Source organism: Nansenia antarctica (genome assembly GCF_963989245.1).
Source record: "Nansenia antarctica genome assembly, chromosome: 6".
NCBI classification, from domain to species: Eukaryota; Metazoa; Chordata; class Actinopteri; order Argentiniformes; family Microstomatidae; genus Nansenia; species Nansenia antarctica.
In genome coordinates, this window is record NC_137676.1 from 25,468,426 (window position 1) to 25,483,746 (window position 15,321).

The following is a 15,321-nucleotide window of genomic DNA, read 5'->3' on the forward strand; positions in this document are numbered from 1 at the left end:
TCCGAAACCGGAGCTGTCGGCGCCGACAGGATTTTACAGCGTTCCTTCAAATTATCGTAATTCATGAACTATATGCCCAATCTAAAACATTCAAACAGTTTCTGAAATCAGAGAAGTTGCACTTTTTGAACAGTTGAACTTTTTTAGGCTTATTACGGTAGTTCACCAACCAAAAAAAGCACAGTGCTCAACGTGTCAGGAGAAATAAAAATAGAATCGGGGCTTTAACACGTCGGCATTTCCCTGGTTGCGAGATCTAAACTAGTCTACTAGAACTGAAAGCGGCAAGTAACAGGCACTTAACGTTACATGTTGTAAGGCTGATCTGTGCACGATAGTGCTGCATTTTGACATAATTCTTATCGCATTTCCCCCCGCTGATCTGTATAGCGGGGGGAATCTTATGACACGTAACTCCTCCTACAGTCCCGGGTCGTTCCTGTATAGCGGAAAACGTCTCGTACCCGGAACTGTTCAAATGCGAGCCGAGCCGATGGAAAAGCGCCAATACTAACGGACGTACGGTCACTCCTCAGTCCCTGGATGAGAAGGAGCCTGGCTGAATAACAGAGTGAAGACAAGTCAGGGGCTGTGGGGTCAGATGTCCTGTTTGGACCCGACCCCAAAGCCAGCGGAGGGAGAGAGAGAGAGAGAGAGAGAGAGTTGGAGTTTGGAGGGGGGGGACAAGAGTGAGAGTTCTGTTTCCAGAACGGACAGCTGATGGTAAGCTGTCGGAGAGGGAGAGGGGCGTGGCCTGGTGAGGTGAGAAGCGATGTGGTGGAGAGGGAGAGAGGAGGGAGAGAGGGAGAGGAGGGAGAGGAGGGAGAGGAGGGAGAGGGAGAGAGGTGTCTCAGGAGGTAGAGGCTGTGTCTCAGGAGGTAGAGGCTGTATCTCAGGAGGTAGAGGCTGTGTCTCAGGAGGTAGAGGCTGTGTCTCAGGAGGTAGAGCCGCCGTCTAACGATCGCATGGTCGGCAGATCGGCAGTTCAAGCCACGGCTGGCCACATGTCGAGGTGTCCTTGGTAGGGTTGGGTATCGTTTGGGTTTTATCCGGTACCGGTTACTAACCGATACTTTAAAAACGGTACCGGTACCAAAACGGTACTTAATTCGGTACTTTTTTTATTTTTTTAATATATATAATATATATATAATAATAATAACACGGTCGACAACATTAAACAGCTTTTCACTTTTTTATTGCTGAGGCACAATAACCACAGTTACTCCTACAACCACAGTTACACCTACAACCACAGTTACACCTACAACCACAGTTACACCTACAACCACAGTTACACCTACAACCACAGTTACACCTACAACCACAGTTACAACCACAGTTACACCTACAACCACAGTTACACCTACAACCACAGTTACAACCACAGTTACACCTACAACCACAGTTACAACCACAGTTACACCTACAACCACAGTTACAACCACAGTTACACCTACAACCACAGTTACACCTACAACCACAGTTACAACCACAGTTACACCTACAACCACAGTTACACCTACAACCAGTTACACCTACAATCACAGTTACAACCACAGTTACACCTACAACCACAGTTACAACCACAGTTACACCTACAACCACAGTTACACCTACAACCACAGTTACACCTACAACCACAGTTACACCTACAACCACAGTTACTCCTACAACCACAGTTACAACCACAGTTACACCTACAACCACAGTTACACCTACAACCACAGTTACACCTACAACCACAGTTACACCTACAACCACAGTTACACCTACAACCACAGTTACTCCTACAACCACAGTTACACCTACAACCACAGTTACAACCACAGTTACTCCTACAACCACAGTTACAACCACAGTTACACCTACAACCACAGTTACACCTACAACCACAGTTACACCTACAACCACAGTTACACCTACAACCACAGTTACACCTACAACCACAGTTACTCCTACAACCACAGTTACAACCACAGTTACAACTACAACCACAGTTACTCCTACAACCACAGTTACACCTACAACCACAGTTACTCCTACAACCACAGTTACACCTACAACCACAGTTACAACCACAGTTACACAACCACAGTTACAACCACAGTTACAACCACAGTTACACCTACAACCACAGTTACAACAACAGTTACTCCTACAACCACAGTTACACCTACAACCACAGTTACATTGTTGAGCCAACAATATAAACATAGGTTAAATAATGTTACTGACTGTAGCTAAATATTTGCTGCTGCCTGTCTTGGATAGGACCCTCTTGAATGCTGTACCACATAACGACACCTGGGGTCGCTTGGGTGCGGATCAGACGGTCTGCCTGACCTCCACACACCCCTCACCCTACTCCCCCTCCCCCAGTCCAGCTAACATCATCCATCCTGGGCCTACCTACCTGCATGTTTAATCTCTCAATCCCCCGTCCCTTTCCTGGTTAAATAAAACAAAACAAGAAATCATAGAGGGCGAATGTCCACTGTCCCCCTCTTTAAATAAATAAACGGAAACATTATTACTAACCTGAGGAAATGCTGTCATCATCATCCTCAATGGGAATGGCGATCTCCGCCTCCCCCTCTCCGGAGGTGCTTGCTGCTCAGCCGAAGGGCGGGTGAACTTGCGCAAGCTGTCAAACACGGAGCACCCTTCTACCCTTAAATGTATCGCGTGCGTTGTCAGGTGTTTCATCAAGTTCGATGTGTTGCCTGCTTTACACACGAATGATTTAAAACATTTTGAGCACTTCGCGTTGTTTTCATCGAATCATCGTTTGAATCATTCAATCAAGGACCCCAATTGAAATAAGCCAGTGGCTTTCTTGGGTTTTTATCCTGTTAGTTGACCTTGTATGTAATATGTACTTTCATGTACCTACTTCTGCAAATCTTCTAATAAAGTTTTCAATCAATCAATCAATCAATCGAGCCGGGTGAAATGCAGCCACACTTTAGAACGCTTCATTGCGGTCTTCATTGCGGTCTTCGGCATTCTCGGTGACCTCGTAGCTAGGCTAGCTAGCGAAATTAGATAATATGATTATGATTATTATGATGATAATAATAATATCAATACAATAATACAATAATACAATCACTAACTATATTACTACACTTACTATAGCTCACTCTTCTTCTTCTCAACACAACTGCTCACCTCACTACCACGCACGCACTGATTGGAAATTGGAAACAGGCGATGTCACTCACGTCACGACTCAAGTCACGTGTGGTTGACTGTTGCATGACACCGGACACCAGGGGAAGATTTTTTTTTTTTGAAAAGTACCGAAATGAGGAACCGAAATCTCCTTTGCGATTCGGTACGGGTACATACCGAATGTAAAGTAACCGGTACCTACCGGTACCGATTTTCGGTACCCAACCCTAGTCCTTGGGCAAGACACTGAACCCCAAATTGCTTTCCAGTGACCTTACATGGTAGCTTGGCCGCCATTGGTGTGTGAATGTGTGTGTGAATGTGTGTGTGTGAATGGGTGTGTGAATATGTGAATGAGAGGCTAAAGGATAACGGCACTATATAAGTCAGTCTATATAAGTCATTCTATATAAGGAGCACGGTGCGGATACGTTTCACACAGCTCCCTCTCTTGTGCTCTTTCAACTTTTTCCACAAAGTGTCCAGGCCGTGTAGACCAGTGGGCAAACGTTTCATGTCATCATGACCTGGGGTGATAGGGCCTTTTCAGCCACAGCCCCATCCCTCTGGAACGCCCTCCCCAACCACATCAGACAGGCCAACACCCTCCCAACATTTACACAGGCCCTCAAAACCCACCTCTTCAAGCTTGCCTTCACCAGTTAACCCTCTCTCCCTCCCCTTCCCATGTGTCCCCAGCACTACCTTAATTAGACCCCTATACTTTCTTCTATTTACCGCAATTGTACGACATATCGATGAAAAATTGGAGTTATTTCCAAATGATATTATTTCTGTTTGACTGAACTTAGAACGTCTCTCGGGATCGTCTCGATGACGATGTCGAGGAATGTCAAATCGTCGATCGCTTTTATGCTTTATGTCATTAACAACATTTTCTCCCCTTTGATAGCTTGTGTTTAGTGGAGAATGGCGTTCAGAAGTGGTGAGTGGCGTTACTTGGGTGGACATGGTGTTAGGAGGGGACATGGTGTTAGGGAGGGGACATGGTGTTAGGAGGTGACATGGTGTTAGGAGGGGACATGGTGTTAGGGAGGGGACATGGTGTTAGGGAGGGGACATGGTGTTAGGAGGGGACATGGTGTTAGGAGGGGACATGGTGTTGTTAGGAGGGGACATGGTGTTAGGGAGGGGACATTGTGTTAGGGAGGGGACATGGTGTTAGGAGGGGACATGGTGTTAGGGAGGGGACATGGTGTTAGGGAGGGGACATGGTGTTAGGGAGGGGACATGGTGTTAGGAGGGGACATGGTGTTAGGAGGGGACATGGTGTTAGGAGGGGACATGGTGTTAGGAGGGGACATGGTGTTAGGGAGGGGACATGGTGTTAGGAGGGGACATGGTGTTAGGGAGGGGACACTGACCCTGAAGCGTGAGAAGTCGGAGTAGGAGTCGTCGTAGGTCTTGTGGTGCGCCTCCACCAGCGTGGCGATGACCTGGCTCTGCTCCTCAGACATGCGGGGCCTCTGGGCCTCCCTCTGCGCCTCCCGCTGGGCCTCATCCTCCTTCCTCCTCTGGATCAGGTCCTTCTTCCTCTGCACCTCCTCGTCTGTCAGAATGACTGAGGGAGAGGGAGAGGGAGAGAGAGAGGGAGAGAGAGAGGGAGAGAGAGAGGGAGAGAGAGAGAGTGAGAGAGAGGGGGCGGTGGAAGAGTAGTTTTTAAAAACAGAGAGGGAGAAAGGGTGAGGGTTGAACAGAGCATGTGGGAGAGAGTACAGGCCGTGACCAAATGATCAGGCAATAAAACGGCAATAAAAAAGACCATGGAAACTTTCATTCGCTCGACATGTGTGTGTGTGTGTGTGTATGCGTGCATGTGTGCGAGCATGTGTATTCTACAACGTGCTAAGGCTACACAGCAGCAGAGGGGGCCTGTTATTGTCCAAAGACCCCCCCCCCCCCCCCCCCCCGGGCCCCCCTGGTGCTGAACAACGGAACACATTGTCCCTGTTTCTGACGCTGTTGTCGTAGCGACCGAATTAGATCACCACACTCCGCTCTGCTTCTACGACACGTTGTTGACGGAGCAACGGCGCAAAAGCATAAGTGCATTCCTGCTGGCTCCCGGTCGTGTGTACAGTGTCGGGAGCAGAGTGTCGTCATTCTCCGGGAATCCAAACTACAAACTCAGGGAACAATATGAGGAACGGAGCACCCCCCCCGCTTCAAAACATCACTGCGGAGAGAGTATCCTGACTTCAGGAGAAAACATACACTCGCCCTCTTATTTACAGAGACACAGAAAGCAAACAAAGTGCATTGAAGCAGGGCCAATCAGATTGTAAATAACAGCAGGTGTCTAAAGTTCACCTCTGAGCGTACTGACTTACTGTACGCCCGCTGGAAGGCTCTAGTCGTTCAGATGGAACATTCTAAACATTTGTGTGTAGAGGGGAATGGCCGAGAAGATCTTGACTCTGACAAATGTTGCAAAACAGTGAACGGTAAATATATGTGCATTTCCATTGCCTTCATTGCCCCCCCGACCCCCCGCCCTTCAACACATGTTGTTGTTGTCACAACCTGACTTTAAAATAGACTGCCTTATTGATTCAAGACATTTGAGTTTATACTTTTTTTATAAAAGCCACTAGCTGTTAGCAGCGTTTGTTGTTGTGGTTTGATCAGTCACTTTTCTCCTGTCGCATTCCCATTCTTGAGGTGCACCAACATTCATATACTCATGTCGTCTTTAAGTTTTATCCGATTTCAATGTATGACGCATCATTTGAAAGCTTACAATCTGTAGTTTCAGAATAACCAGAAGATTACTTAGGCAAATGGTTTATGATTTCACCAGCTGGTGTCAGACTCATTACACACAGGTAGCTACTAGCCAAGAGTAGTGAGAACAGCACAGAAGATCACCGGCGCCCCCCTCCCCTCTCTGGAAGAGCTGTACAACACACGCTGTCTCAGGAAGGCCTCAAAGATCTCCAGGGACCCGACCCACCCTGGGCACGTACACTTTACCAGGCTGCCCTCGAAAAGGAGGTTCAGGACCCTGGCCGCTAAGACAAACAGACTGAAGAACTGCTTCTACCACAGGGCCGTCCAGGCCCTGAACACAGCAAAGACCTAAGTTCTGGGCCCTGGACAGTCTGGACGGATTGTATGGCAGCTGCTGGACTGAAAAAAATCAGGTGTAGTGCTGAGGCACAAACATGTACATTTCAAGCCTGCAAACTGTGACACTTTAAATAACATGAAAAAATACTATTGTGCAATATGACAACCCTAGTTGACTATCTGTGCAGTATAGTACAGTGGATTGTGTACATAGCCTTTATTTATGTAAACCAGCTCCTTACCTTCTTGTGATTTTTTTCTTTTTCTAAAAGTTTTTTTTTTTTTCCTTTCCTAACACCAGGGGAGCCACCCCTCCTAAATTTCGTTGTTTGGTACCTGTACTGTAGCAATGACAATAAAGTCCATTCATTCATTCATTCATTCATTCATTCATTCATTCATTCATTCAACTGTCATGCACGTGACCACTGACACGACTTCACCATGGTTACAGTAACACACTGACACTCCTTCACCATGGTTACAGTAACACACTGACAGTCCGTCACCATGGTTACAGCAACACACTCACACTACTTCACCATGGTTACAGTAACACACTCCTTCACCATGGTTACAGTAACACACTCCGTCACCATGGTTACAGTAACACACTCACACTCCTTCATCATGCCGATGTCCACGCAGCGTTTGAGGCGGCAGGCCTGGCAGTGTCGGCGGTTGTCCTTGGTGATGGTGCAGCTGCTGTTGAAGGGACAGGTGAAGCTGGCCTTACGCTTCATACTCCGTCTGAGGGGGGGGGGGGGGGAACCACACACAGTCATGCAGGCGTGTGTATGTGTGCGTGTGCCCAGGCCACTTTAGAACATCATTCAACAGGTGTAAAAGCGGGCTGGCACCTAAACACTCTTAGAGCACAAATATGTAATCATGTTGTAATTCTATAAATATTGATGTACTTCACCTCTACTCTGGATCAACCTCAAAAGCACAAACATGGACATTTGCCAGCGCGAGGGGGGGGGAGCATCGTGCCAAGAAGCAATGCGGAGCATAATAATTCAGTTGTACAACAGACGTGCGTGCACGCACGCCCCCGCGCGCGCACAAAGTTCAACCCAAGGGCAGCTTGGGAGATGAGGAAGGAGATTATTAAACATCCTTTTCATGGTGGCTCTCTCTTTGAACAGGAACTAGTGCCAAGACCCACAGATGAAAATACACACAAACAGTGTGTACGCGCTGGAATTCATTTCCTTCCACGTCTGCGTGGGTGAAAGTTAAATACGCATGCGCTGCGCTGCGTTGCGTAGCGCGGTGCCTTGAAAAAGTATTCACCCCGCTACTAGAATGTTGTGGCTGTGTTACCCGAGAGACGGGTGTGTTCTCACTGAGTTAAACACCTTTAAATAACATACTTGATTGAGACAAGACTTGATTGCATAAGCATTCAGCACTATGTTGTGAGCTGGAGTTTGTGAGCAAAGTGAGTGAACGGCATACTAGTGTCGATATGTTTGTGTGTCTGACGCAACCGTGGGTGGTAATGACTTGAGGGTGAGTGTGTGTGTGTGTGTGAGTGTGAGTGTGAGTGTGAGTGTGAGTGTGAGTGTGAGTGTGAGTGTGTGTGTGTGTGCGCGTGTGAGTGTAAGTGTGTGTGTGCGTGCGTCTGTGTGTGTATGTGTGTGTGTGCGTCTTTGTGCATGCATGTGTGTGCGTGCGTGCGCGTGTGTGTGTACCTGAAGAAGCCCTTGCAGCCCTCGCAGGTCATGGCGTTGAAGTGGAACCCCGAGGCCTTGTCCCCGCACACGCCGCAGATGCGCGGGGCGTTCCTGTCAAACTCATCAGGGGCCAGAGTGGAGGTGCTCACAGCCGTAGACTCCATCACTACCAGACCAGAGGGGAGGAGGGAGAGAGAGAGACGGAAGAGAAGGCAGAAAGGAAACGGATGGGGTAGACAAAAGACAGAGAGAGAGGAGGATGAATTAGCACCAGTTGACCTGGAAGAGACACACTACGTGACCTCACCCCTGACCTCTGACCTCTTCACCTACAGCTACGTCATGAGTGAAGTGGTAGATTCTATGACCCCCACCCTGACATACATCATTAGTATAGAGAAATAGGACAGCCTAGGAAAGTAAAAGGTCATTCTGGGATGACACCATCTTGAATTGAGCCCAGTCGACGTAGCCAGGCTCAGCGAAGGGCTGAGGTGGGCGGGTCATGAGTCCAGGCTGCTAGGGCAAGGACCATGTGATTGACATGAAGTAGGCTGGTATACATTCAAAACACAATGATACAGGGCTCCCTCCTGAACGCTGCGTTTACACCACTGCTATAGAACTATTCATAACTGGAACGACAACCCATCCCTGCCTTCTAAAAGTAGTTGGCTGGCCTATGCTTCCCAGCTAGTTGGTTAAAGAAAAAGAAAATCATGTTTGTTCTATTTTATTATCTATGTTGATCCATCAGGATATCAATACGTACATCTGTTCATATTCCTCTGCTGTTCCTCTGTTACCTCTCTGTTGTTCCTCTGTTACCTCTCTCTGCTGTTCCTCTGTTACCTCTCTCTGCTGTTCCTCTGTTACCTCTCTGCTGCTCCTCTGTTACCTCTCTCTGCTGCTCCTGTTACCGCTCTCTGCTGTTCCTCTGTTACCTCTCTGCTGTTCCTCTGTTACCTCTCTCTGCTGTTCCTCTGTTACCTCTCTCTCCTGTTCCTCTGTTACCTCTCTGCTGCTCCTCTGTTACCTCTCTCTGCTGCTCCTGTTACCGCTCTCTGCTGTTCCTCTGTTACCTCTCTCTGCTGTTCCTCTGTTACCTCTTTCTGCTGTTCCTGTTACCTCTCTCTGCTGTTCCTCTGTTACCTCTCTCTGCTGTTCCTGTTACCTCTCTCTGCTGTTCGTTACCTCTCTCTGCTGTTCCTCTGTTACCTCTCTTTGCTGTTCCTCTGTTACCTCTCTGATGTTCCTTTGTTACCTCTCTCTGCAGTTCCTGTTACCTCTCTCTGCTGTTCCTGTTACCTCTCTGCTGTTTTCTGCTGTTCCTCTACTACCTCTCTCTGCTGTTCCTCTGTTACCTCTCTCTGCTGTTCCTCTGTTACCTCTCTGCTGTTCCTCTGTTACCTCTCTGCTGTTCCTGTTACCTCTCTGCTGTTCCTCTGTTCCCTCTCTGCTGTTCCTCTGTTATCTCTCTGCTGTCTGTTACCTCTCTCTGCTGTTTCTCTGTTACCTCTCTCTGCTGTTCCTCTGTTACCTCTCTCTGCTGTTCCTCTGTTACCTCTCTCTGCTGTTCCTCTGTTACCTCTCTCTGTGGTTCCTCTGTTACCTCTCTCTGCTGTTCCTGTTACCCATCTCTGCTGTTCCTCTGTTACCTCTCTGCTGTTCCTCTGTTACCTGTCTGCTGTTCCTCTGTTACCTCTCTCTGCTGTTCCTCTGTTACCTCTCTCTGCTGTTCCTCTGTTACCTCTCTGCTGTTCCTCTGTTACCTGTCTGCTGTTCCTGTTACCTCTCTCTGCTGTTCCTCTGTTACCTCTCTACTGTTCCTCTGTTACCTCTCACTGCTGTTCCTCTGTTACCTCTCTGCTGTTCCTCTGTTACCTCTCTGCTGTTCCTCTGTTGCCTCTCTCTGCTGTTCCTGTTACCTCTCTCTGCTGTTCCTCTGTTACCTCTCTGCTGTTCCTCTGTTACCTCTCTGCTGCTGTTCCTCTGTTACCTCTCTCTGCTGTTCCTCTGTTACCTCTCTCTGCTGTTCCTCTGTTACCTCTCTGATGTTCCTGTTACACCTCTGCTGTTCCTCTGTTACCTCTCTCTGCTGTTCCTCTGTTACCTCTCTCTACTGTTCCTCTGTTAACTCTCTCTGCTGTTCCTGTTACCCCTCTCTATTGTTCCTCTGTTACCTCTCTGCTGTTCCTCTGTTACCTATCTGCTGTTCCTCTGTTACCTGTCTGCTGTTCCTGTTACCTCTCTCTGCTGTTCCTCTGTTACCTCTCTCTGCTGTCCCTCTGTTACCTCTCTCTACTGTTCCTCTGTTACCTCTCTCTGCTGTTCCTCTGTTACCTCTCTCTGCTGTTCCTGTTACCCCTCTCTGCTGTTCCTCTGTTACCTCTCTGCTGTTCCTCTGTTACCTCTCTGCTGTTCCTCTGTTACCTGTCTGCTGTTCCTGTTACCTCTCTCTGCTGTTCCTCTGTTACCTCTCTACTGTTTCTCTGTTACCTCTCTCTGCTGTTCCTCTGTTACCTCTCACTGCTGTTCCTCTGTTACCCCTCTCTGCTGTTCCTCTGTTACCTCTCTGCTGTTCCTCTGTTACCTCTCTCTGCTGTTCCTCTGTTACCTCTCTCTGCTGTTCCTCTGTTCCCTCTCTGCTGTTCCTGTTACCTCTCTCTGCTGTTCCTCTGTTACCTCTCTGCTGTTCCTCTGTTACCTGTCTGCTGTTCCTCTGTTACCTCTCTCTGCTCTTCCTCTGTTACCTCTCTGCTGTTCCTCTGTTACCTCTCTCTGCTGTTCCTCTGTTGCCTCTCTCTGCTGTTCCTGTTACCTCTCTCTGCTCTTCCTCTGTTACCGCTCTCTGCTGTTCCTCTGTTACCTCTCTCTGCTCTTCCTCTGTTACCTCTCTGCTGTTCCTCTGTTACCTCTCTCTGCTGTTCCTCTGTTACCGCTCTCTGCTGTTCCTCTGTTACCGCTCTCTGCTGTTCCTCTGTTACCTCTCTGCTGTTCCTCTGTTACCTCTCTGCTGTTCCTCTGTTACCTCTCTCTGCTGTTCCTCTGTTACCTCTCTCTGCTGTTCCTCTGTTGCCTCTCTGCTGTTCCTGTTACTTCTCTCTGCTGTTCCTCTGTTACCTCTCTCTGCTGTTCCTGTTACCTCTCTGCTGTTCCTCTGTTGCCTCTCTCTGCTGTTCCTGTTACCGATCTCTGCTGTTCCTCTGTTACCTCTCTGCTGTTCCTCTGTTACCTCTCTCTGCTGTTCCTCTGTTACCTCTCTCTGCTGTTCCTCTGTTGCCTCTCTCTGCTGTTCCTGTTACCTCTCTCTGCTGTTCCTCTGTTACCTCTCTCTGCTGTTCCTGTTACCTCTCTTCTGTTCCTCTGTTACCTCTCTGCTGTTCCTCTGTTACCTCTTTGCTGTTCCTCTGTTACCTCTCTCTCCTGTTCCTCTGTTGCCTCTCTCTGCTGTTCCTGTTACTTCTCTCTGCTGTTCCTCTGTTACCTCTCTCTGCTGTTCCTCTGTTACCTCTCTCTGCTGTTCCTCTGTTACCTTTCTCTGCTGTTCCTGTTACCTTTCTCTGCTGTTCCCGTTACCACTCTCTGCTGTTCCTCTGTTGCCTCTCTCTGCTGTTCCTCTGTTACCGCTCTCTGCTGTTCCTCTGTTACCTCTCTCTGCTGTTCCTGTTACCGCTCTCTGCTGTTCCTCTGTTACCTCTCTCTGCTGTTCCTGTTACCGCTCTCTGCTGTTCCTGTTGCCTCTCTCTGATGTTCCTCTGTTACCTCTCTGCTGTTCCTCTGTTACCTCTCTGCTGTTCCTCTGTTACCTCTCTGCTGTTCCTCTTTTATCTCTCACTGCTGTTCCTCTGTTACCTCTCTCTGCTGTTCCTGTTACCTCTCTGCTGTTCCTCTGTTGCCTCTCTCAGCTGTTCCTGTTACCGCTCTCTGCTGTTCCTCTGTTACCTCTCTCTGCTGTTCCTGTTACCTCTCTCTGCTGTTCCTCTGTTCCCTCTCTGCTGTTCCTGTTACCTCTCTGCTGTTCCTCTGTTACCTCTCTGCTGTTCCTCTGTTACCTGTCTGCTGTTCCTCTGTTACCTCTCTCTGCTCTTCCTCTGTTACCTCTCTGCTGTTCCTCTGTTACCTCTCTACTGTTCCTCTGTTACCTCTCTCTGCTGTTCCTCTGTTACCTCTCTCTGCTGTTCCTGTTACCTCTCTGCTGTTCCTCTGTTGCCTCTCTCTGCTGTTCCTGTTACCGCTCTCTGCTGTTCCTCTGTTACCTCTCTGCTGTTCCTCTGTTACCTCTCTCTGCTGTTCCTCTGTTACCTCTCTCTGCTGTTCCTCTGTTCCCTCTCTGCTGTTCCTGTTACCTCTCTCTGCTGTTCCTCTGTTACCTCTTTGCTGTTCCTCTGTTACCTGTCTGCTGTTCCTCTGTTACCTCTCTCTGCTCTTCCTCTGTTACCTCTCTGCTGTTCCTCTGTTACCTCTCTCTGCTGTTCCTCTGTTGCCTCTCTCTGCTGTTCCTGTTACCTCTCTCTGCTCTTCCTCTGTTACCTCTCTCTGCTGTTCCTCTGTTACCTCTCTCTGCTCTTCCTCTGTTACCTCTCTGCTGTTCCTCTGTTACCTCTCTCTGCTGTTCCTCTGTTACCTCTCTGCTGTTCCGGTTACCTCTCTCTGCTGTTCCTCTGTTACCTCTCTCTGCTGTTCCTCTGTTACCTCTCTGCTGTTCCTCTGTTGCCTCTCTCTGCTGTTCCTGTTACCTCTCTCTGCTGTTCCTGTTACCTCTCTTCTGTTCCTCTGTTACCTCTCTGCTGTTCCTCTGTTACCTCTCTCTCCTGTTCCTCTGTTGCCTCTCTCTGCTGTTCCTCTGTTGCCTCTCTCTGCTGTTCCTGTTACTTCTCTCTGCTGTTCCTCTATTACCTCTCTCTGCTGTTCCTCTGTTACCTCTCTCTGCTGTTCCTCTGTTACCTTTCTCTGCTGTTCCTCTGTTACCTTTCTCTGCTGTTCCCGTTACCACTCTCTGCTGTTCCTCTGTTGCCTCTCTCTGCTGTTCCTCTGTTACCGCTCTCTGCTGTTCCTCTGTTACCTCTCTCTGCTGTTCCTGTTACCGCTCTCTGCTGTTCCTCTGTTGCCTCTCTCTGATGTTCCTCTGTTACCTCTCTGCTGTTCCTCTGTTACCTCTCTGCTGTTCCTCTGTTACCTCTCTGCTGTTCCTCTTTTATCTCTCTGGTGGTGGGCGTTGAGGGGATACCTTGAGAGTAGCAGTCGTCGACCGCTCATGTACCACCAGACCTACAATACACTCCAAACACACACTCTACCACCAGACCTACAATACACTCCAAACACACACTGTACCACCAGACCTACAATACACTCCAAACACACACTCTACCACCAGGCCTACAATACACTCCAAACACACACTCTACCACCAGGCCTACAATACACTCCAAACACACACTGTACCACCAGACCTACAATACACTCCAAACACACAGTGTACCACCAGACCTACAATACACTCCAAACACACACTGTACCACCAGACCTACAATACACTCCAAACACACAGTGTACCACCAGACCTACAATACACTCCAAACACACAGTGTACCACCAGACCTACAATACACTCCAAACACACACTCTACCACCAGACCTACAATACACTCCAAACACACACTCTACCACCAGGCCTACAATACACTCCAAACACACACTGTACCACCAGGCCTGGACAGCCAGGAAAAGTCAAACTCCACTTCATCCTCCAGAGGCACACCAAAGACATGCAGTAAAAGGTAAGACTGCTTTATGCGTGTCAATATTCTCCAATAAAATAACTTCAGTCCATACTGCCACGGTGAAGTCAAGTCGTCAATCAACACGGAGCTCCAGTGGAGTTGTCCTGGGGCTTGGAACATTACCAGTAAGGGGAAGTGGAAAAAACCCTTGTTCCAGTCCAAATGTTGGATCTGCGTTACATTTGATTATACAGTGTATAGAGTATCTATTTCGTTTAAGAGCTCTGTGTGTGTGGGGGGGGGGGGGGGGGGGGGAAGCATGTCATCCCCATAAACAAACAATCACTGTCCTGTCCTTCACAAAGCCCTTCTCATTCTTTTCTTCCTGCAACCAACAAGTGAAAGAACAACAGAAGCAGAAAGGGAAGGATGTTGTGGAGACATAAGAGGGTGAAAACAAAATCTCAATACTGTTCTATCAATATAACACATCAAAAGCAATGAGGTAAGAAGTGAGCTGAATAATTTACACCACGCTGACAGACCTCTCCATCACAAACCTGGGCGCTACACACACATACGTATGGAATTTGGAAACAGTGATAGTGTGTCTGGAAAGTCATTATACATGCACAGGATACGGCCTCAAAACAACCATTGAGAAAAGTCTGTTGGGGGGTAAATTAAGTCAACATTTACTGGATTTTAAGGGCCTGGCAATAGATACTAAACTTTGACCGACAACAACAACAACAACAACAACAACAACAACAACAACAACGTGATCTGTAAAGCGCTCTTCTAAGAAAGGTGACAAAAGTGCCACTAAAACAAGTGAAAAGATCATACATATACATCAACATAAGTAGAATTCCAGACAGACAGAAAGCAACATTCAAATAATATTGCAATAGAGATTCAGGCAAGTAATTGAAATAACATAAAAAAATAAAAAAATAAAAAATTTGGACAATAGACAACATTACAAAAGTAATACTTATAGGCTACATCTAGATACATTAACAACAATTAAATGCAAGTCACGTTGATAATACAAAGACTGATTGTAGGCTGAAGGATGGGCATCCTGCATTATTTTTGCAAAAACAGCAAATGTTTATGGGAGAACACACTTTGACTAACTAAATGTTTAGGGACATTTTCAGTGGAGGATCCCTACTCAACACCATAACAGGGCTTGACATTAAGCTTTTTCAGGTACTTGTCCTTCGGACAAGTGAACTTATCTTTTACTTGTCCTAGAGCTCAAGTTACTTGTCCAAATCCAAAGATTTTGAAAAAGCAATAATATGAATAATAGTGATGCTCCGATCGGATCGGCGCCGATCGGTATCGGCCGATATGGCCTTGATCGGTTTTGATCGGAGTTCTCAAAACGGCCGATCAAACACGACCGATCAGTTTACAAAATGGCGTCGCCAGTCTGGAAATATTACAGTGTCGGAAAGAGACAACAAATATGCCGTTTGTAATGCCTGCTCAAAAGAAATACCTCGGGGAGGAACACACGCAAGGTCTTTCAATACCACGAATATCATACGGCATTTGCTGCGTTCGTCGATTCGCTCAGAGAGCGCCGAAGCGCACACTGGGCTCGACGTCATAAAGGGACCGAGTGCTTTGAT

The 15,321-nt window shown here is 47.8% G+C and overlaps 1 protein-coding gene across 1 annotated transcript in view; it reads right to left on the reverse strand.

Moving 5' to 3' along the window:
• Positions 1-8,113, reverse strand: part of LOC308159460 (vitamin D3 receptor B-like) — a gene marked incomplete at both ends in the record, with an annotated part of 30,326 nt that extends 22,213 nt beyond the window's left edge. The window contains 3 exons of the mRNA XM_080533251.1: positions 4,563-4,759; positions 6,887-7,017; positions 7,968-8,113. Of these exons, the coding sequence (XP_080389377.1) occupies positions 4,563-4,759; positions 6,887-7,017; positions 7,968-8,113 (474 nt within the window). The remainder of the gene's footprint in view (positions 1-4,562; positions 4,760-6,886; positions 7,018-7,967) is intronic.
• Between the last annotated feature and the right edge of the window lie 7,208 nt (positions 8,114-15,321).